Source organism: Leucopleurus acutus (assembly GCF_964270905.1).
Source record: "Leucopleurus acutus genome assembly, chromosome: X".
Classification (NCBI taxonomy): Eukaryota; Metazoa; Chordata; class Mammalia; order Artiodactyla; family Delphinidae; genus Leucopleurus; species Leucopleurus acutus.
Genome location: NC_139148.1, coordinates 95,757,981 through 95,782,389, shown reverse-complemented (window position 1 = coordinate 95,782,389; position 24,409 = coordinate 95,757,981). Strand labels below are relative to the sequence as shown.

General features: G+C 40.7%; 1 protein-coding gene across 2 annotated transcripts in view; it reads left to right on the top strand.

Annotated features, from left to right (window-relative positions):
• Positions 1-820: 820 nt before the first annotated feature.
• Positions 821-24,409, top strand: part of AMMECR1 (AMMECR nuclear protein 1) — a gene marked incomplete at its 5' end in the record, with an annotated part of 105,106 nt that continues 81,517 nt past the window's right edge. The window contains one exon of one of the 2 annotated variants that reach the window (XM_082864300.1): positions 821-1,331. In XM_082864300.1, the coding sequence (XP_082720426.1) occupies positions 859-1,331 (473 nt within the window). The remainder of the gene's footprint in view (positions 1,332-24,409) is intronic. The other variant, XM_082864301.1, reaches the window with a different exon arrangement.

The window sequence follows — 24,409 nt, the reverse complement described above, 5'->3', positions numbered from 1 at the left end:
TCTGTGAACCAGTGAGGTGTTGGTTAGGACTTTATTTTTTGCTTTTAAACGTCTTCACGGGGCTAGGAGGGGAAGTTGAGGAACAAACAGAGGATATATAGATTCAATCGGGCTGCAGTATTTGTTGATAAGGAATAGAAAGGGTATTGCTCTTTTACCATAATCTTGGAAAACTTCTGGCGCGTGCTCAGATTGAGCCACTGCCGTGTGGCCATTTCCCCGACTGATTTGTACAGACTTTAGAGGGGCGATCTCAGGTGTGGAGCTCTGAGCACCTGCTTGCTCACACTCTGGCAGTTCAGAACCCAGCGTATTTGAGGCCGGTGGCTCAGGTTCCACGTAACTCAGCTCAAGTGTCACTAACACTATGTGCAGCGCCCGTCATCGAGCTGGGCTTTGAGACTTGGACACTTACTTCGGACTTTCTTCTTTCTCCCCCCTCCCCTCCCACTAGTTTCCCTTTCCCTCCTCTGACCCGGGGCGTGCCCACCTCTTCCCTTTGCTCCCACTCTCCGCTTTCTTCTTCTTTCCTTCTGCTTCCTTCCTACTAGGCTTCGCGTCTTTCATCCTCCGAGAGCCGCGGGGAGGGAGGCTGAGGCTCGGCTCGGAGGAGGAGGCGCGAGGCCGGCGGGACAAGCGCGAGGTGCCGAGCCGCGAAAGCGCGGGGCGCGCGCCGGGGCGGGGGCGCGCGAGGGCTGGCCGCGTGGCCGGGCGTCAGGGTCAGGTAGCGGCGCGCGCGCGCGTGGCCTACGAGCCCCAGGCGCGCCCCCGGCGGCCGGGGCCGCAGCGTGCTCGCCCCCGCCGCCAGCTCGCCTCACTCATGGGTCGGAAGCGCTGCGTGGGGGAGAGTGTTCCAAGATGGCGGCGGGTTGCTGCGGGGTGAAGAAGCAGAAACTGTCCAGTTCGCCCCCCTCTGGCTCGGGTGGCGGTGGTGGCGCCTCCTCCTCCTCCCACTGCAGCGGAGAGAGCCAGTGCCGAGCCGGGGAGCTGGGACTAGGAGGCGCCGGTACGCGGCTCAACGGTCTAGGAGGTCTAGCCGGAGGAGGTAGCGGCAGCGGCTGTACCCTCTCTCCCCCCCAGGGCTGCGGCGGCGGCGGCGGGGGAATCTCCCTGTCGCCCCCTCCGAGCTGCGGAGTGGGCACCCTACTTTCTCCCCCGGCCGCCGCCACCTCACCCTCGCCCTCCTTGCCGTCCGCCGCCTCGTCCTCATCGCCCAGCTCCCGGAAGATGGTGGTGTCAGCGGAGATGTGCTGCTTTTGCTTCGATGTGCTCTACTGTCACCTGTACGGATACCAGCAGCCCCGGACCCCCCGGTTCACCAACGAGCCCTAGTGAGTACCGTGCCCACCGCCGCCCTCTCCCTTGCGCTCGGGATGGGGCTCAGAGTTGAGGCAAAGTACGAGTCAGCCTCCCCGCCGGCCGCTGCCCCTGCCCCTCTCGCTGCCCCGGGTCCCCGGAGCCGCTCGCTCTGAGTAAGGGCACCCCGCGCTTTCTGCCCTCAGAGGCAAGCGCCTCACACTTGGAGCGGGGTGCTGCTGCGAGAGATGGCGCGCTGGTTCCCAGAGGTGTTCACTTTCTCTTTGAGACAACTTCGAGGAGTTTTGACCCTCTCCTCTCCTTCGCCACCCTGCGTCTCGTTCGCCCGGGTTTGGGAGCTCTGGTTCCCTCACGATGTTGACTTCTCCTGGCTTGGGTTTCCTTGACCCCCTGTGAAAGCCCCGCCGGTATTCCCGCCCCGCGTACCTTGCACATGGAGAGTTACTCTTCCATTGCAGCGTGAAAAATAGCAACTATCCAACTTCTGTTCTGCTAGTGATGGAACTTAGCTCCGGAGCCAATGAAGTTTACCCATCTTTTTCTTTCGGGTTTCCTCGTGTCCTGAGGAGGGAGGAGGTTTTTTCAAAACACATTTTCCCTTAGTACCTATTTTTATCCGAACATACCCATTAAAATGTGTTTCTAGTGAAGCGCACCGCCGGCTCTCTCACATTTAAAGAGTGAGACTTTTTTTTTTTTTTTTTGCATTCCACCGTCTGGGTAATAGCTCATTCAAAGAGAGCTGTCCCCATAGAGCCACTGTCAGTTTATACGTTAAGCGTACATTCGCTTTTGTGTCGATTTCACTTTTAAGAAACCCATGTTAGGCTCGACAGTTCGAGAAATAGTTGAACAGTAAGTGTGTAGGAATTTTTACGGTTTCCTTCGGTTTTGTACTTTTAGTTATTTTACCCTTCAAGTGTGTGGGTGAAATTATTTAAAATAACACGGTTACAGCTAAAAGCCAGGTTAATTCTAGTCCCTGTCCACTTGGATGTGTGGGAAATGGGGCATATGTTGTTTTTTTTAATGTGTAAACTGAGTATAAACTGACTTTTTGAGTTAAATGCTAGGCAGAATGTAAAGCCCAAGGCAGGACAGAATGACAAAGAGGGCGATTGTTTTTATTATGAGTACTTAGCATCAACAGGAAAAATAATAGAGAAAAATTTCAGTGAAACTTATACTGAAAAGCATCAACCCTTTTTCTAGCTAAGACAAGTGCCCCTTGTCCCCATATCATAAATACCTGAATTGATGTTCTTTTTAAACTGCTTCTTTTCATTTTGTGAGATTAGGGGATTAGACTGTGACTGGATACGTATAAACACTTCTGCCTAGACTAAAAATATTCAATTAATATGTAAAGTGGAAATTACAATAAAGTGTCCTGGAAATTATAAATTTGCTTCGTTTGTTTTCTTTGGCTTTGATGCTTGAAATGTATTTTTGCCACTCTTCTGTGGTCTGTGCTTTTTCTTTCAGACTTGGTTCCTCTTTGGGCATTGGTTCATAAGAAATGCATGAAAGAGCATAGAGACTGATACTTTGTCAAATAAATTAAATATCTTGATAAATTTCATAGTTTTAATTCTAGAAGCTTAAATCCTAAACCCACACCTGTACTTAGCCAATTTAGTTTTTGGTTAAGAAGTAGAATTCATCTTGAAAAAGACTGCCATGTTAAAAAAAAAATCTATGAAATATTTATTAGGTTGAGTCACTTATTTGTGACTTTTCTGCCTTCTCTTGGATGTCTATGATGTATTAAAGCCAGTCTGGGGATGATACATAGGTTGGCTCAGCAAAGTCATGGGACTGCAAAAATTCACTCCTGTTCAGTTATATGAGTTTGGCAAAGGCTGTTTTACTATTCACGCTCCATTGCTCCAAAGCATATGCGAACACACTTTCAGGAGGTGCTATTTTCACACATTTTAAAGTGAGTTTGGGTTAACTGAATGACTGTAACAAGAATTTTAAAAGGAAAGTGAGCTTGACCATCTCATACAGGAAATGCTTTTGAAAATGTCATTTAAAAGTGGCTACTCTGCACACGTATTTAGGTATTGATTCTCCTCTAATAGTCCACCCACTGGATTTTTCATGGAATTAAACAGAAAAAATAAGACACCCTTTTGACCACTGTGGATATGTTGAAATGATGGTGGAAGAATAATAACTATTATTTAGCAGGCCTTGGCTGTGTCATGCATTCTACCAAACAATGAATTTAGAAGAGCCACTGAACATGACCAAGGGGAGAATGAAAGTTCACTTAAGTGGAAAGAGGACTGTATCTTACTTTCATTTATCTTAAAGTCATTTTTGAGGTGGATGGTGGAAAAATTCGGGAAAGTTTCTTAAAAGCAGTGTTTGATTATGGAAGTGAAATAACTATAATCACTTGACAGTGCCTTAGTAACCAGAACCCATTTTCTTTCTGTTTTACATATTTAATAGCATTGTATACTTATTAGTGTGGCTTGGTGCTGGGGGTCATAAGACAGAAATAGGCACATTGCTTTTCTTTTTTTCCCTCAGAGTTATTAGGATCGTGGTGTCACGAGCAGTGCTGTTTCAGGTCCTGTCTCTGTCCACCAGAAGACGTGCTTTCGACAGTGGCACATTCTCCTGTGGGAAAGCACACCGTTTTCATCCCTTCCCAGGACCTTTCTGTCAAAATGTCACTGGTGAAATCTGCCTTTTATAGGCTTAGAAGTTCTAGCTTCATCAGTGACCCTTCCACTCTGGAAGGTTATTAGAGATTTCCAGTGATCTATCTGTTTCAGGTTTGGCGGGGAGGATGTCACTATAGGAAAAGGCTGTGTGGATACAAATTCTTCACTGTTGCTGCTGTTTCTTGGAGTACCTACCTCATTGCGAAGAGGTAGCAGTAGCTGGGACTTGGGAGGACAGTGGAAATCTGTTTAGCGGAAGACAGGTAACATTTGTGTTCAAAGTGAGGAATGAATTACTGAATCCTTGGTCTCAGTTGCACAGCCACATTTGCCCACAGAACTAAGATTCAAGACATGATAAAAAAATGACTTTAGGTGCATTTTACTGTTCAAAGTCAGAGTTCTTAGATTTATATTGAATAGATGGGAACACAGCCACGTTATAGGAAACCATTTGCTACCATAAAGGGATCCACCGTGCCAGGTGTCGAGCCAGTTAGACTCCAGAACCGTCGCTCTCAAGCTGCACATTCGAATCACTGAAGGATTATTTAAAATATGGACGCCAGGGTCCCAACCCCAGAGATTCTGATTTAATTGGTCTTGGATGGGGCCTGGGCATCAGGATTATTAAAAGCTCTCCAGGTGATTTTAACATGCAGCTGAAGAGGAGAACCAGTGGTTGTATTCGACGAGGGCTTTCTCCTGAGATTCTGATTAATTTGGTCTGGGGTGGTTCCTGGGTACTCGGATTTTATGAGCACCCTGGGTGATTTTTGGTAAACAGCTGGTTTGGGAAACACTTGCAGTGTGGTCTGCAGAAGACATCACCTGGGAACTTGTTTGAAATGTAGGTTCACAGACCCCCACCTCAGACCTGCTGAATTTGAATCTGCAGTTTAACAAGCTCCCCAGGTGATTCTTATGCACATTAAAGTTTGGGGAGGAGTGGTTCTCGAACTTTAGGGTACATCATAAGCTCCTGTAGTGCTTGTTAAAACACAAATTGCTGGGCCCCATTCCCAGAGTTTCTGATTCAGTCGGTCTGGGGTGGGGCCGTGAATTTGCATTTCTAACAAGCTCCCTGGTGATGCTGCTGCTACAGTTCCCAGGACCACAAGTTGAGACCCACTGGGTTAGAGAGGTGGTGAAGACCTGAATAAAGTAGTTGAGCAACTGTAAGGGAAGGGCAGTTTTCACTGTCAGTTTCCAATATAAAACTTCCTGCTTCCGTGTTAGTATATTTTATCGTGGTCTTTCTAACTTAGCACCAGGGAGATTGAAGGCTGCCAAGATCATCATAAGAGTCTGAGGTTCTTGGTTTGGTTTCAGTCCGAGGTGGGGTTGGCAGGGAGGAAACCCTCACCTGGAAACCTGCGGTACACTTTTAGGTCTTTTTTTCAGAAATTGTTAAATGTGGGGGGCACATTTTAGGAATTAAAAGCAGCTCAAGTATATCTTTAAGTGAGTTGTATTGATTTTAGTAAGTCAAGTCCCCCTCTGTTCCCATAAAAAATGCTTTGATGATTAGTTCGCTTAAATAACATGTTGTGATGAGATTTTGAAAGCTTTTACTTATGCTTACGCTTGCTAGATTGCATTTTAAGAATTTCCCTCATTAACAAAGAAATATAAAAGGATCCTGCTAAGGGACTGGGACTGTTCAGTCTTTATATCTTGAATGCTGTGTTGCATGTCACATCCCATGAACTTTTAATTTTAATCTTCTTACCACCTTTGAAGTTAATGCAGTACTACATTCTGTATAGACCATAGCACATAAAATATGTTTTACTATTAAACATCAGTAAGTGTGGTTTTTCCATTGCAGTGAACAAAATGTATTTTTTAAAAATCCACTCCTGGACATGCAGATTTTGAGAGACTCTGATCAGGTGTTTGAACAATTACCTTTTTCTTGTCGCAGTAGTCAAATTACTGTTTTTCTGTGTGCTTGGGAGGAATTGGGTTGCTCTAGGGAGGTGAGAGGTAGGCACTTTGTTTCACCAGAACAGTAACAATCCTATCGCATGTTAGTAAAAAAGATGATTTGATAATGCAGCTCAGGTCAAAGTGATATTAAATCAGCATTTTAAACACAAACTATTATATTTCTAGTATGTCTTTTTTGGATGAAGACTGACCAGAATGGCCAGAAGGTGCATATGTTTCTTGCAGATGGTGCTACTGAGCCATTACAGATTTCCTTATCTATGCTAGTGTAATGGTCATAATGGATAGTTCTTCTTTTTTAAAAAAAATTGTCTGAAAAATTGTTGAGCATTTTCGGATGTATTATACGGGTTGTTTTTCAACAGTGTTGATTTCCATTGGAAGGCAATCCGGTGTCCTATCTTACTGATAGAAAAGAAAGCAGGCATGCCCCCAGTTGTCATTTATGCTGTAAAAACCATCAGTGACTGAAATGGTAGGATGTAGAAATATAAATTACAAAATTATTTTTATATCCATGCATAAAGGCGTGCGTAGGGCAAGGTGTATTTAGTTACAAAGGAAAACTCATTGCTTATTTTACCTTCTCCCCCATGTGGCCAAAGGGAGTGATAATCTAGCTCATGATTTTTCTTGCTTATGTATTGTGTTTGTGCTGTGTTCAGGTCCCAGTTAGTGGGTAGCAACCAAGAAGGAACTTCTGCTGGGATCTCTCAGTCCAGTGGGAAGAAGGACCACTACTGAGAAAGAGAAAAATGCTCTGTTAGCCCATGCATAAGTTGCTTTTTTCTAGTATGTGTTTCTCAGAAACATACTAACATTCACATTGTTGTCTTTAAAAGACTACACACTTTTTGAAATTGTATTTGCGTTAAAACACTATACCCTATTATGGCAATTTATTATAATTTTGAAGTCAGTTGTGCTTCCCATTAACAGACCATCTTTTTGAGAATGTATATGTGTGAAACACTAAAACTTGTGCAATGAGATTAGTCAAAGTTCCCTATTTCAGTAGGCGTTTTTCTGTTCTCTCCATGTCACACATGCTTGCCTGTTTTAAAGCAGCACAATGACCAGGGCTTTTGCATTTAAATTTTCTTAAATAGTCTTTTTTTCCCCCAACTTGTGTAATAATGTCTCTTTTTGATACTGTTCTGAATCAATTAAGCTAAGTGAGTGAGGACCAGCAGTAAAACCCAGGGGCTGCCAAGAATGGACCTTCAGTGTGTAAGCTGTCTTTCCACAATCAGTAATTGGGCAGTCGCTCACAGGACACTGGAAACAGTGTGGGAAGCCAGTGGTTGTGTAGGTGGGAAGAGTAGATTCCCAACAGTAAACTTATTTAGAGTTGAGCTTCTGTAGTTAGTGTTGCTAAGAGCAAAAATGAGCCACAAGCTTATGTAGTAGAAAGAAAAGCGCCCATAGGAAAAAGTATGGGGCAATAATATAGCTGGTTGGGTGGGGCGTATTTTATGTTTGGTCCAACTGTAAGTGGCATCTTTTCTATCAAGTGTGGGTGTATTTTCTACAGCTTTTAATGTATCATACTTTCAAACTTGCTCAACCTTAAAAATGTTAGTGTTGAGTAGCTGAGTGGAAATTATATGTCACTGGGGAAAAAACCCATTTTTTTTTCTGTTTGTTTGTTTTTTTAGCATATACATTATGCTGAGTTCCGTGGATGGAAACTAGAGAAATAGAAGAAATAGTTCTATCCTCACAGAACTCACAGTCTTGTTCAAGATATGATAACAGATATCAGAGTTTCTTAAAATGCTTACAGAGCAATGTATACATGATTACAGGTGAATTAGATACATGAAAAATGTTGTACCTAAGCATGGTAATGACATGGGGTAAAGGAGTGGTCAGGAAGAAGGCTTTTGGGAGAGGACAACTTTTGAGCCAACCTTTTAAATGGCAGAAGTACAGAGACTATTGGTAAGAGTGGGTATGACCAGTAGATCTGGAAGTCTTACTTGGTTGTTCTCAAACCAGTTGCTGTCACCGCCACACCCCTTGCCAGAGCACTTGGGGATTCCCAGCAGCTGTCTTCAGTCAGCAACTTGCACACTCAGCATTCGCCATACCAATCCCCTTGCTCTGGTCTCTAAGATCATAAAACTTCAAGGAAATGGAAAGTAGCCTTTTGTCCTGGGAACCCTCTGGGAATGCTGGATAAGAAACATTGGATCTGATTATAGTTTCCCATGTTAGGAAGGGAACAGAATTTGCAGACGAGCCCACTAGAACGTAGGATGAATTGGAAGGAGAAGAGTCTCAAGGTAGGGGAGCCCAGCGAGGCTTAAGGTGATGAGGGCAGGAGGAAAACTGGCGTTGCAAAAGTAGGGAATGCACGCCAGGGACAGAGTTTGTGAATAAAGGAATGTTGAAAAATCAAGAAGTAGAAGAAGTTGTCAGTGTATGCAGAGACTCGCACCCTAGGACCAGGTTTTGTGTAGGAGTGGAAAGATTGCAGCTCACCTGTTTTTTGCTTTCCATCATTGCCTCTTCTTTTCTTGGCTCTGTGCCTAGCTATTCTTGTGCTCAGGAAAAGTTTGTTCAACAGCTCTGTTGGAATGGCGATGAAATTTGATCCCAAGTGTAAGAACCTACCCCGCCCACCTTTCACCTATTCCCAACTGTTATCTAATTTGAGAGAAAGGAGAAGACATGTTGGTTTGATCGAATTTGGATCACGTATAAAGATAGCTGAGAGAGCTCTTGGATGAGGATCTGAAATCAGGTGATTGCATGTGAGTAAAGAGGCATTGCAGAAAAAAGAAATCTACGAAATTCCCATTGCTGGGGCAAGTGAGGCTTTGAACATAGTTCAGAGTTTGTAAGTCTGAGGAACCAGGAGGATGGTGGTGTCAGTTAAAAACATGGTGGGGGAGGGGATGGGACGAAACAAATAGTTGGTCACATGAAATCAGATTTCTTAATATGTATATTTCAAGTGTTGGCAGTTAGCAAATGTCATTTCTTTTTTAATTAACAGAACCACAGAGCAGCAAAGAGCTATTGTGATGATTTGGTTTGGTTGGTCTCTTGGGATCTCTCCAGCCTCCCGGTCTCCCCAGTCGTGACTTTGAACTGCCGAAATGGGTAGAGATCAGTGATAGTTTTAAGCTTTGTCTTGCTAGTAAAAATACCTGACAGAATGTTGGGTTTCCCTAATGTAGGTTTATACATTTTCTCAGTCTTCAGGCTTATGAATTTGAAAGCACTCAGTGACTCTTATATTTCCTTATGTGTTTATCACAGCACAGTTGTCAACAAAATAGAGCCTCGTGGAGGACCATCTCAGAAACTTGTATTGGGTTGGCCAAAAAGTTCGTTCAGGTTTTTCCGTATGATCGTACAGAAAAACCCAAACGAACTTTTTCGCCAACCAATAGTTTCAGGCCTTGGATTAAAGGAAATTTGTGAAGGACTGAAAGTACTGTCTGGTACTAGATTCTAGGTCCTGTGTCCTCAAGCTTAGAAAATAAAGAATCAAGCTGGATCTGTTTTGCAGCTTTGCTCAGCAGTGAAAGAGAGATGTTATCAGTGGACAGGATTAGCCATATTGCTTTGTGATCTTTGCAATCTTCAGTGGATAGGCAAATGTGAAAAGTTCTGCTTGAGTCCAGGCCTGCTAATATTAGTTTTTAAAATAAGGTCTGTGATAGTCTTGATGATTCTTGCCTTTCCCCTGTTTCATTTTACAGATAATCCACACTGTGACCCAAAGCCACATGCAATGCTGGGAGAGCACAGTTGACTGTATTATGCAATATCCTGCCAGAAGATGCTGACCAGCTCTCTAGTAATGGAAAGTAGTGAGATTGACTTAACTGCCTATGTAGCTCGCCTTGCCATTCCATATACTTTCTGTAAGCATATGACACACAATTCTAGTAACATATCTTATAGCGAGATCTTGGATTGCTGCAAGGTGGTGACACCAGATTCTCTGCTTTGCTTCAGGCACTGGTGGATCTTTGAGTCATTCTCATAGTATGGGATCTATGAAAAATCGGTTTTGGTGCTGTCAGCCCAACGGCCACAGCACTGTGTCTGCCTCAAAGAAATGCTCATGTGCTAGTCACGTTGGTGTGTTTCTTCTCTGTGACAGTAGTATTGCTTATGTAGCCTAAAGACCACGTGGTTAGGTATAGGTGGTTTGGGTACAAATAAGTTACATCTCTGGTACAACTTGGACCTCAGTACAAACCTCATTGTAGTAAGACAAATACCCTCTGTATCCTGATTTTGAACAACAGTGAGGTAAGTGTTTAGATGCTGGGTGCTCTTTTCACTTTTTTTTTTTAAGGTGGTAAGTGGAAGACAGTGTTGGTGATTTATTCACTAAAGAAGAATCTCATGAAGTCTTCTGGCCTTTTTTCTATGTTAGAGTATTGCTCTCGATGCATTTCATGAAGTTCCCCATGATTAAAACAAACTCCCACGCTTAGTTTGCATTAGAGACAAAAAATTTGCCAGTAGGTTGGCCAGGTACTTGATTTTGTGGAATAACTCTTTGATGGTAGAAGTAGGGGGCTAGGCAGTCAGTGGTTGAAAATGTTTGTTCATTTCCTGGATCCATCTACCCCCACACCCTTGTCAATTTAAAAAAACCCCACAAGAACAAATGGGAATGATACTGCCTCTATTTCTCTGACGCTAATGAGGTGATAGGTGGTTTGTGGTGTATTTTACTCTACGAAGTCCTCTAACCATTGCCCTGTTTGGCAAGTTGTTTTGCAGAAATCCACCCTTCCACACAGAAAGCATGGCTCTGTGGAGACAGAGAGTCACACAGGGCGGGAGGCAGGAGTAGGGGGCATGTGGGAATCAGTGAAGGAGAAAAATGAGATTGTTGTCAAGTGAGGTGATGCCTGGATTCAGGGCAGATAAAGAGACCAAGTGTGGAGTCTGGAGCAGGACTGCTGCAAGAGGCGTATTTTACATGATACAAACCTAGGTGTCCCTCCTTTAGGACCAAGAGTCGTGGCACTCTGGTTAAAAAGAAATGATTCCTATCAGCAACAGATGCACAGAATGAAGTTTAATAACATAAGAGGACTTGCGTACGGGTCCCCCGAGTGCTTCCTAGAGACCACATTGAAAACCATTCACATCGTGTCCTCAGAATGAGGCCTCTGGGTAAGTTTGGGAGCCGTGGGACAAGTAGCTTAAGTATAGTCCAAATGGATAAATGTAGCCACTCTCTGGTCATTATCCTTTTTTTTTCTTGATTTATCCTCGAACATAGTTATAAATCCTCAGGTATTCAGATATGTCTTATTTTTAGGCATGTGTATTTAGGTATTAATAGCCTCTCCTTAGATGTATGACGTTTCTTTTACATAGCTTGCTGCTCATAGTTATTCTCCATCACAAAGATTATGGAACAGATACTATGAAAGGAGAGAGCCAGATGTAATGTCTGATTGCAGAATGCAGTCATAGGAAGGCATCCTACTGAGTATACTTGGCTCTTCTGTACCTTATCTCCAGTGTCTCTTAACGGGACCCACTATGGTCGATTTAATTTGCAAATTACACTCTCAGAGGTAACTGGGGTATCAGCTATTTTTGGTTAATGAATTTCTCTTTAATCATATAGATGTATACTGATTTTAGCAAGTTTATTTTTATTGTGGTAAAAAACATAACGTGTGATCGAACCTGTTAACACATTTTGTAAGTGTACAGTACTGTTAACTATAAGCACCATGTTTAGCTTACTTTTTAAAGGTACGTAATAGTGGCTCTACCTCAAGCAAGTAAGTTTTCATAGGAATGTTGAGAATCTTTTAAAGATCTTACCAACCCACATTAGAGATGCATGAAGCCTATCCCCACTTCGTCCCAGCTTACCCTTTCCCCTCTTACAGGAGAGCCTAATTTAGGCTTTGAAGTATTATTTTTCCAAACTTACTGAAAATTATGAGTAAACTAGATTAAAGGCATTAGAGGCAGAAACAACCATTTTTAAAAAACATTTCAAACTAGTAGCATTTCAGTTAGTATTTGACCTGGCATTTATCATTTGCTTTGTTAGTAGACTTAATACCAACTACCTGTATTTGAACAGAGCTTGATTTTCTAGCTTTCCTTTTAGGTCGTTATCTCATCCTCTGTTCTTTAGGGCTTTCTAACGAATTAGCTAATAATAATATAAGGAAACATCTTTGACAGGTCAGAGCTTGGCCCTTGTTCACCCACTTTTAAAGGTGGAAGGAGGGACCAGAGCATTAAAGGAGAACATTAGTTTTGACAGTTAATCCTGATATTTCTGAGAAAATGTGTTTTCTAGAGAGATGGAAAATTGGAAGACACCTTGCCTCATGGGATATTATAAGTAAGGCCTTTCAGTCCATATGTGTGCATTTAAACTGGTTAAGCACTTTTTGAAATTGCTTCTTATAGTGTACACATTTGTTTCTAATGGAGAGCTCACATCTAAATGTGGTAGTGGCATCTGTGAAATAATAGGTATGGTAAAGTCATGGGTCTTGAAAGTTGTTTATTTGCCCTGTTGTCTACACAGACAGTATGAGGTTCTTTATCATTAGCAGAGGTGCAGACATTTTTAAGTAATAGCACTGAATTGTAATGCATTAATTTGAATTTTGGAGCAGTTTCTAACTTCTTCCATTTAGAGATGCCTCTGCACTTCTAAAGGAGAAAATAGAAATTCCACCATGATTATTCCTTTGCTTATAGACATTTAAAAATGAATATTTGTTCAAGCTTCAGGATTTATTTGCCAGCATTATCTTAAGACAGTGTGTTTTACCTCGAAACCTATCTCTTATTCTAAGCTAGTACTGCTCTTCATATTATGGTTAATTCTGATATTTCAGTTCAACAAGTGATATAACTTGTGGGCAGAACACTGGTAGGCTCCTTTTTGGGTGCGGGTGAGTGATCTATAAAATAGACATAAGCCATGCTTCCTGCCTTTAAAAAAGCTTGCAGTCATATTGAGGAGACAAGATTCAGGAAACAAGTAATGAGGTCACATATGACTTAATGGCCAAGTGAGTGATGGAGACAACGAGGTCTGTAGGAGTTTGGACAAAGACTAATGTGGGCTGGGGTTATAGGAGGGCTTCGTGGACAAAGTAGGATTCGGGCTGGGTAGGCCTTTTTCATAGATAGATCAAGCATTCTAGACAGGGAAACAACTTAAAGATATAGAGGTCAGAATGAGAATTAGACAGTAGTCAATGGGTGCCACAAAGGTAGTTTGAAGTGGGGGAGATCCTAGCAAGAAAGGGGATCCATCACGAGACTGTTGCTGTAATTCAGGCATTGGGAAATGAAGGTCTGCCAGTTGACAATTTTTAACTGTTAATGGCTTGTGAATTGCCTCTGTCTTGGTATAGTTTCCCTTTTGTCCAGTTAATTATGCCTCAGCAGGTTCTTTAATGTCACGAATGTCATGAAGCCTGGACAAGAGACTGGGAAATAACACAAGTAGGAGTCTGCTGTGTAGACAAAGTACTTTCATTCATCAATAGACATTCAGCATAAGTCAGTTAGATTAACATTGGTTTTATCACCCTTTGCTGAGTGCCTTCTATGTTCGGTGTTCTTTTTTTTTCTTCTAAACTTCAGTATCTCAAACATAAAGCTGGGAAAATTGAGAAGCTGCAAAGATTATGTAATTGAAAACATAAACCACCCTAATTATTATAGAATTAAATGGCTTTAAGCCACTTTTTTCCTCCATAAATTAATGAAGAAATTTTACTTGGATGTTGCAAATGTAACCCACATAAGGTAGGTACTGGGAATTATAATAATTATAGGAGAATTGTGTACTAATTATTGAATGATGTTATTTATTAAATTAGCTTTAGATTAGTCTAGTGGGTGTATCCTTATGGTTCTTTTTCTTTTCTTTTTTGGCTGCGTCGGGTCTTCGTTGTTGCGTGTGGGCTTTCTCTAGTCGTGGTGAGCAGGGGCTACTCTTCGCTACAGTGTGCGGGCTTCTCATTGCAGAGCATGGGCTCTAGGCACGCGGGCTTCAGTAGTTGTGGCTCGCGGGCTCTAGGGCACAGGCTCAGTAGTTGTGGCGCACAGGTTTAGTTGCTCCACCGCATGTGGGATCTTCCCAGACCAGGACTCGAACCCGTGTCCCCTGCGTTAGCAGGTGGATTCTTAACCACTGCACCACCAGGGAAGCCCCTCCTTATGGTTCTTAACATACCCTATTCGAGAGTGCTACAACTCTTAAGACACAAACTATATAAGCAAAATCTTTAAAGGTTTTATAGTATTATTTAGAAACAAAACTCTAAACTAGTTTCCTGAATTACAATAGAACAGCATATTTTTATTTTTTGTTGAACAGTTGCTCTTTGAAGACAAAAGAGCAAAATTCTCAGTCTTTTGTTGATAATTTGTCTTTAATTTTATTAAGATATAAGCTTAGAACCCCCAAATTCTTCTTCAGTGATCACTGTAAAATTTTATTTTAGTAACTCACTTTCTTTGTTCTCTAGAATATGTTTCAGAATATAAGGAAATTATTTCGCAACTCTGAGACTGATCTCTGACAGGTTCTAGCCACATAAGCATGAATGTTGTGCCAGCATACTCAGGAAGTAAAAAACAACACTAGCACAATGCTTATGAACAGTGTTCTCTGTGTAGTCAGTTTATGTTTATAAGTAGACCAGCTCTCCCTGATGTCATAGCCTTGAATTATGAATAATCTGTAACTTGAATTATCTGTTACTACAGTGAGGTGAAGATATACCAGATGTTAAAATAAAATAGGGGTAGTGAAATATTTTTGAATCAACTTTTTTGGAGAAGAGATGGATTTTGGCCTATATAGGTGATCATAGACCCCTGCCACACAGTAGGGTAGGAGGCCAAATGGAATCCAGTGGTTCTTAGGACAGACCACACAGAGGTCCCTGATCACTCTCAGTATGCTTAAAATCTTTATTAACAAAGGTGCATGCCCACGCCAGGGGAAAGAGAGGTAATTTTGTTTATACAGGGTTGAACCACCTAGATGCCAATTTCATTTTTCACAGGCTTCAAACAATAGTCATGTTAAATGGGCAGTGGCCTCCATAGTGTAGAGCACAATCGAGGGAAAAAAAGTCAGTGGTTTTCCATTTTGGCTGTGGCAAGAGAACAAGCAAATCCCGTTTTAAAGTGAAACAATGGGTGTAGGTCCAAAGGGTCCTGGTTCCTGTCTCCAATGGGCTGTGCTTAGAACCTTTGCTGTGTTTATTTCAGTTCAACCTAGAGAAATTCAGGTCAATTTTTACAGAAGAGGAGCGTTTTAGCCTTGAAGCTTTCTTTCACTTTCATGAAGAGTTATAATTATTTGCCATCCCATAATAACCATTCGTTAACCCTTTATTAACTTAAATAACTCACACGAGCCCAGCAGGGCCACTGGTGCTTTCCTGTTCTTCAGAATTGTTGTTATATTTATTTGAATACTTTTGTCTCCCAATCTCTGCCACCCCAGAATTGAAGCACAAATCTAGGAGGATCCTTCTCTTCCCCTTCCTCAACATAATTTTTCTATGGAGCTTCCTTTTTGAAAGCAGTAGTCTTGAATATCTGAAGGCTTGGTAGCAACTGCATAATATATAGAATTTTGAACACTTAAATCCTAGCAGTGTTTAACCACTTTGCATTTTCTAGAAAGCTATTTACCGGTCCTGCTAGTTTTCCAATTTGGGGAGGTGGTGGAGTGATGGTGGTAGAGAGGTTGTGAATTTATGACTTCCAGGTTTTTTCAAACAGTGGGTTTGAATATCTAAAGGAGTACATAAACACTGTTTAACTGGACTGATTTTGAATTCAGGGCAGTGCTAGATTTCAAAGATTTCTAGGTTTTCCAGACAGTTTAAAAGCAGAGAATGAGTGAGATGTTCCATTGTGCTCCTTCCTGTGCTTCACCTGAAAGTGGGTATCTTTTTCTCTATGTGTATAACTGACATCATAAGATCTTTGTGGATTTATTTGATATTGTCTGTTATTTGGGGACTGACCTGGCTACATGTAGCTGTACGCAGGAGGGTAAGAACATGTGTTTATTGTTCTCAAGGAGGTATGGCACAGGCTTTAATCACCTGCTTATCTTTTACCTATGATTCCATTCTTATAGAAGATTGGAATGCTTGGAAGGCTATTTGGTACTATTTACTTATTTTTTTCTACTGTTTTGTTTTCAACTCTAGGTTTCCATATGTTTAGATAAATGCTTCTTTCTTTCCTAGTATTTCTGCAGTCAGGAGTTTTTAATCTATTGCCTAAGAATGCATTTTTGGGGGGGTCAGCAAACACACTGAATATCCTACATTTGGTGAACCAAAGGAATACCTTTGTTTGTTTTTATGGAAATTCTTGATGTGTCTGTTCTCCCATTAATATAATTTGGATGAAGAGACGCAGATTTGAAGAAGCCTGACCCAAGGGATTATGAGTTATCCTGAAAGCACAAATAATATTTTAGCATGTAATTTCCCTCATAAAATGTTTTATGGCAGACTTGTTTATGTCATAGAACTGAGTCAAAGCTGAATTCAACACATTAGTCTCTATCCAAAATTAATATTTTCTGGCTAAGAATCAACACTGCTTTACGACTCTTAAAGCATTTCCTTATATTAATCATCAGCAGTAGAAATTTGCTTTATTTGGGGACCATTTATTTTCAAAAACAATTTTTTCTCACTTCCTGAGTTATTGCGTAGTTTACAATGCAAAGAAAACACCCAGCGCAGGGTTGGATGATAGGATAGACTTACTAACTTAGCAACTCATTCACACATATTGGCCTTAAAGTACATAAGATTCAAATTATTTATATTAATGTCAGCGAAATGAAAAATTATTTAATCAAGGACTGTAATGCTTGCTCATAAATTCCTAAAATTGCAGATTCTAAGTCCATGAGTTCTAAAGATACATAGTAGTGAAAACTTATCATGTTATATACCTTTATCATATGTTCATGCTGGTTTTTAAAAATATGTATAGACTAGAATAGTGAAACTATGAATGAATGATAGCATCGTAAATAGCACTGAGACTACTGTCGTTGTTGATTTTTATGAGTGAATTCCTCTATATTGAAGATTTGGTCAATTTAAATTGTTTTTCTCAGAGAAGAGCTTAATGACTTTGTAATCACTTTTACTGTGTTTTAAACATTAAGTCAGTGATACTCAACAGTTTTTTTCCAGCAACATGCCTCTCTGCCCTGCAGCATGACCCCCAAACCCAGAGTCTCATGTACAAATTCTGGGTGCTAATTTGAGGGGTAGGGAAGTTATGTGGAAAGCTTTATGTGTTGGTTCTCGTTCTCTGCGCCACCGCCCCCACGCCCCCGCAACATATACAATACACACAAGGGTGTGAGCAGGTCGTTTTTCATATCGAACCTGCAACTAAACTCATTCAGGACCCCCAGAATTCTCCAAATGAAGAACCGCTTATAATATGTTTGATATCTCCTAATTTAGTATTAGGATAATGCTATCATTGTTCTCAGACTCTTTCATAACTTGTAATTTGGTTTGGCATCATGATAATGAATAGTCAGTTGTACGTGATGAAATAGTAAATGTTCTATTAAAATGAGTTTTTAAAGTGTTTATGATTCTTTATAAAAGTCAAGATTTAGAGCTTGTAATCACTGTCTTCCTCGTTTCATCTAAGAAATACAGTGAGACCTTTTCTTAGTAACCTTTCATCTGTTATGACTCTAGGCATTGAATTAGATGCTATGCCTTCAGTCCCACCATGACTTGGATAAGTCATAGCCTCTCATGTTCTGTTATGTAAAATTAAAATATGTGAATCTTTAAAAAGAAGCAGTATTTTAAAAATACTTAAATGTAGCCAAATGTTTATAACAGTAAATGCATTTTTTTCATGTCTATTATCAAAAACCATATATTTCCTTGTAGTCGGCACAGGTAAAATGAAATGTAAATATAGGTTGATCATATTTTACCTCTTCAGATTTTATAGATGTTCACGAATACTTTAACCTAGAAATTTATGTGTGGATATCACCAGGGATCCCACATGTTGTGCTGGGCAGTTTTAAGAGCTGAAGGTTACAGTCTTTTTGGAAGACACCAGTTCCAGAAAGATTTTCAAACTCAAAGAAGGGATTTCAGAATATTGGAGTAAGGACCTCAGAAAATCTACTCATCTAAAAAAGCAACATGAAAACTGGCAAAAATTTTCAAAATCAACTTTCTTTGGAATTCTGGAAATTAACCAAAGACTTCTAACAACCTTAGGAGCATTTATTTATTCATTAAAAACAGCCTATTTTCAGTAAGAACAGTGAATATTGTGTTTTAACTTGTCCTAATCCTACCTCCCTTTCCCCAGTTCCATAAGGAAACCAGCAACCTTGCAAACACAGTAGCTATGAAAACCAGTAGCCACTGGAAGGGTCAAGCTCCCCAAATATCCCTGTCCCCATAGAACTGTAACTGTTTGACCTGTCTGGCAGCTCCATGAAAAGGCCTCATTCACAAGGCTTGTCTTAACTTGATGTGACTCATCCTTGCTTAGTGGAAAAGTCTTATCCTCAGGACATTTGTTTAAAACAGTTAGGGGCAATTGTTTAACATTGCATCTGCCTGAGGTAGTGATACCAGGAGGGGCAAAGAAGGGGCTGGTCAAAAAACTCAAAAGAAGGATCTGGAGATGAAATAGGGAGCTTTAAAAAACTCCAGTATATTCCTGGGTATCTACAAGGCCATACACATGTGCAGGGCTGGGTGCATGCCCAGGAAAGATCTGAGGAGGCCCTGTTTGCTCACCTCTGGCTGACCTTGAAAATCTGCAGAAGTAGGAAATGAAGACCAAGGCAGAGTTGTAAACTGCCAGAGCATTGAAGGCATGTCCCAACACACACAGGATCCCTTGGCAAGGGGTGAAAGATCTATTGGTTCAAGACATTTTAGAAAAATCTCTGTCCAATCATTAGCTGACCTCTAAGCTAACTGAGCAGAGACTTCCAGTGACCACATATGGCAGGGAATACAGACTTTACAGAATTCTTCCAGGGACGTCCCCAAACAAACAAATAGCAACAGCAACAACAAACCTTACATTCAAAGGAAATCATGCCTGAACAATTAAAGGAACGTTGTGAATGTCTTGCCAAATAAAGAATATCAATAGATAGAAATTATTTTTAAAAGAACCAAATGGAAAATCTGGAGTTGAAAATTTTAATAACTGAAATAAAAAATTTACTAAAGTGGTTCAACAGCAGATATGAGCTGGCAGAATTAAGAATCAGCAAACTTGATGATAGATTGAGATTATACTGTCTGAGGAACAAAAAGAAAAAAAGGGTGAAGAAAAATGAGCAGATCCCTGAGGCCTGTGGGACACCATCAAATATACCAGCATACATATAATAGGAGTCCCAGAATGAGAAGTGGGGGAGCAGAAAGAGTATTTGAAGGAACAATGGCTGAAAACTCCCCAAATTGATGAAAGCATTAATCTACAACATCCAAGAAGCTCAACAAACTCAAAGTAAGATGAACTTAAAGTAGGAAAAATTCACAAGGATCCACACCTGGATGCATGATAGTTAAATGTTGAAAGACAAAAACTAAGAGAATCTTAGAAGCAGCAAGAGGTAAGGAACATATCACGGACAAGGGAGTCTCAATAAGATTAATAGCTGATTTATCATCAGAAACCATGGTGGCCAGAAGGGCAGTGGGATGAGGTATTTAAGTGCTGAAAGAAATGGATTGTCAACCAAGAATCCTATATCTAGCGAAACTATCCAACATAAATGAAGGAAAAGTTAGCATACTCCCAGATAAATAGAAACTGAGAATTTGTTGCTACAGATCTGCTCTTCAAGAAATTCTAAAAGGAGTCCTTCAGGCTGAAATGAAAGGACACTAGATAGTAAGTTGAATGCACACAAAGGAATAAAGAGCACTGGTAAACATAACTACATAGATAAACATAAAAGGCAGCGTAAAGGTATCTTTGTAACTCTTCTCCTATTTGATTTAAGAGAGCTGCATAAGGCAATAATTCTAAAATTGTTGATGGGTTTATCACGAATAAAGAGGTAATCTGAATGACAATAATAGCTTAACGGAGAGGGGGAGGGACAGAGATTTTGTATACTGTTGACATTGGCTGGTATTAACCTGAACTAGATCTTTTAAAGTTAAGATGTTAAAACGGTTCCCAGGGCAGCCATTAAGAAAATGACTCAAACTGGAGGTAAGAATTTGGTAGTTAGTTTTAGAAATCTCCGTGCTTTGACATGCAGGTTAGATTCTGGGAGAGAGATTGCAGATTATTTTCAAAGTTAAGTTTTATTTGACAGTTTCTTTTATATGCTGTAAACAAGCACATTATCTATGTAGAATATTTTGGGTTCTTTGTAAGACCTTAATAAAATACTAAAAAGAACTTCATAATGATCATTCTCAGAACGTTCCCATGAATTAGGAGTTTGTTCTTATTCCAGTTTCTAAGATGAGAAAACTACACCAGAGTGTTTTAAGCCTTGCCTATTTCTTCTTAGTATGATTTCTAACATGGTGAGAATTATAATACTCAAGCATTGGTTTTATAACATATCCCTCCTCTCTCCTAAAAGTGCTTAATGGCATATATTTATTTATTAAAAAATTTTTTTTGACATCTTTATTGGAGTATAATTGCTTTACAATGGTGTGTTAGTTTCTGCTTTATAACCAAGTGAATCCGTTATACATATACGTATGTTCCCATATCTCTTCCCTCTTGCGTCTCCCTCCCTCCCACCCTCCCTATCCCACCCCTCCAGGCGGTCACAAAGCACCGAGCTGATCTCCCTGTGCTATGCGGCTGCTTCCCACTAGCTATCTACCTTACATTTGGTAGTGTACATATGTCCATGCCTCTCTCTCGCTTTGTCACAGCTTACCCTTCCCCCTCCCCATATCCTCAAGTCCATTCTCTAGTAGGTCTGTGTCTTTATTCCCGTCTTACCCCTAGGTTCTTCATGACATTTTTTTTCTTAGATTCCATATATATGTGTTAGCATACGGTATTTGTCTCTCTCTTTCTGACTTATTTTTGATATTAAAATTAATATGTTTAATAATTTTATGACACCCCTCAAGGAACTGGAGACAATTAAAAAATCTCTCTCTAAGCTTGCTTGCCTCTCTTCGAGAACTAATTCCCAGAGGCCTTCAATCTGATGTGCAGTATCTGTCAAAAAACATGTATATCTATTGCCCAAAAAGTTGGTTTTAGCTCAGGTGGAGTCTCTTTAGAGACTTGAGAAAAATTACGTTTTTTCTGAAATAAGTATGGCACATCAGTAAAAAAGTTGAATCATTTTAATAGAAATGTCTGAATTTTAGAAGTGAATTATCTGTCAGTGGGCAGATTCAATGCATCCTTGAAAAAGTTAATTCAAATAAATATTTCTTAAGAATTTTGTATGTCCAAGGCACTGTGGGAGATTCAAAGATAAGTAAAATGTGGTTCCTGCCCTCATCAAGGCTTACTATTAAGGACAAGTATGAAGGATTGTAACATGATGAAAAAAAGTTGCCTTTTATATTAATGCTTGCTTTAAAAATAAAAATAAGAATTATAATAGAGTTTTAGTATAACCTAACCTTTTGGAACTTAACGTAACCTAACTCACCTAATGAATTACAGAGTAGACTAACAAAGTTCCAGATAATAAAACCCGTTATAACTTATAATATCAGTGATTTGTTCCTATGGGGAGAACATCAGCTCTCATTTTGACTTGCTTTCAGTTCTCTTTATTTGAGGAAGAGGTAATGTGGCAGGCAAAATGATGAAAGGCTCTGAGCAGTTTTGAATGGATCTTGACCCTGCTGCAAGTAACATGAAACAAGCATTGCACTGCTTCTGGGGACTGGCTGTCAGGATCAAGGATGTCCAGCAGGCAAAACAAGATTCCTTGTAAGTAGGAAGCTACTGAATGGGTGCTCTCGGAAGGGACTACCATCTTCTTCTCTCTCCCCTTAGGGATCTTAGTCTCCTTATTTAGCGATTGTTTATCAAGTTTAAAGAGCGAGTAGCTTAGCAATTTCATAGTAATGTTTCAGCTTAGAAGCAAGCTGTACATGGTTGAGGAAGGGAGAAAGGATACGGTTCTAGTATACAGATCAAGAAGGTGCTGGTTCTACCTTCATGAAGTCAGAGCAACATTCTCAAGGATGTTATGATAGCATAATTTCTTTCTGTGACAGACTTGTAAAAATCTTTTTATTTGCCCTCACAACAAACCCACTGTGCTATTTTAAGCAAATTAGTTACTTTTACATTAAATGGTATTTTTAAAGTTATTTAATTTTTAAATTATGAAATGTTAATTAAATGAACTGTCTTCAAAGATGACTGACCTAGATATTAGTTACTGTGGGAATAATGAGATAGATAAGGCTTCCCTGCCCTTAAGAAGTTTATACTCTAGTAAGGGAGCTAAGTTATGCACTGAGATAACTGTACTACAAATAAGTCTTACCTTATAGAGGGAGGGACAAATAAACCCTATAGAAGTTAGGGAGTGAGGAGCCTGGATGGGAGATTTTAGCTAAGATGGCTGAAGAGTCATCTTGTTCATTGACATACAGATGTTAAAATAAAAATGAAATTTATAAATCACCCATATTTCCATGAAAAATCTTGCCTTCACTGGCATAAACCTGCACCTTTTTGAGCATTGGTGTCAACACTTGCTGACCTGGGAATGACTGATGCTAATGAGAAGCTAATTTTTTAAGCATCATTCCCGGGGCAGAATCAGTGGTAAAGAATCCGTCTAGGTGTGGGGTTTTAAGAGTAAGTCAAAAGGAAGGGCCAAGATAAAAGGTCAAATTAACTCAAGAAAATCTGTGTCCCAAGATATGCCAGACATTGTGCCAGGAACGGCTAATGCTGCGGTCCCTTGCCCCGGAGGAGCTAGCTCACAGTCTAGCAGGAGGATGCACACAGTGCTGGGTCAATGGAAGAACCTATCCCTAGATCCCATCCCATAACCCCTGGGCCTTTTAAACTGGGTGAAGGGGAATACATCAGATGGAAGGGATACTTTAAAACCTTCTGGCAGGAAAACTGTGTCCCTGGAATAAACTTTTTTTGAAGAGGTAGTATGTGTACATGGTATGAAATTCAAACATCACAAGAGGACAATAAGATGTACGTCTCTGGGCTTCGCTGGTGGCGCAGTGGTTGAGAGTCCGCCTGCCGATGCAGGGGACCCGGGTTCGTGCCCCGGTCCGGGAAGATCCCACATGCCGCGGAGCGGCTGGGCCCGTGAGCCACGGCCGCTGAGCCCGCGCGTCCGGAGCCTGTGCTCTGCAACGCGAGAGGCCACGACAGTGAGAGGCCCGCGTACCGCAAAAAAAAAAAAAAAAAAAGATGTACGTCTCCTTCCCACCCCTCTCAGCTGCCCAGTTCCCCTCCCCTGCTGCCACCAGTTTCTTGTGTACCTTTATAGAGATAGTCTATGCATATACTAGCATTTGTGTACATATGCGTACCCTTTTTTTTGCACAAAGAGTAGCATACTATACATACTATCCTACACTTTTTTTGCAGTTAAGAGTCAATCTTGGAGATACTTCTACATCAGCACACTGAGAAATGCCTGGTTCTTCTATTTTTTTCTTTTAGCTTTTTATTTTGAAATAATTATAGACTCACGGGATGTTACAAACGTAGTACAGAGACATCACCCAGCTTCTCCCACAGGTGATATCGTCCTTAACTGTAGTGTATTATCAACACCAAGAAACTGACCGCCACAATATAATTAAGTAGACTCCAGTGCCTGTTTCTGTTTAATGCCTGCAAGGTATCCTGGTGTATGGATGTACCATAGTTTATTTAATTAGTCCTTTATCTGTGAACATTTAGATTGTAGCATTGCTGGCAGAGGGAAAGACAGGAGACAATAATTATCCATGTATTCAGGGCCACTGCTAGCACGTACGTTGCCTTTGTGTGAATTTGAAAAAAGTGCCCTCCCTGGGTGGATGCAGCACCATAGGTGCATAGCTTGGAAAGCAGAATATAACCTGGGTAACTGCATTTAGCATCACTGCGTGTATATCTCTTTGCACCTAAGTGGGAATCCATATGTGGGATAATGGAGTGTAATTGAAAATCTACAGCATGGCATCAGTGGTCCAATTTCAAACTTTGAAGCTGTCTTCTTTCCGACTTGGCACGTCCTCATCACCCCTCCCCAATATCTCAGTCATTGAGTATTTTCTATTATTTGTATATGTGTCCTTCTCCCACATTGAATGGTAAGCTCCTTTGATAGCAGAGACCTCATGTCTTCATCTTTGTAGCTTCCTTCCCTTTCCCTCCTCACTCCATTATTACCTACATAGATAGAATATTGTTTTATATAAGAGGGTTGAGTAAATTTTTGT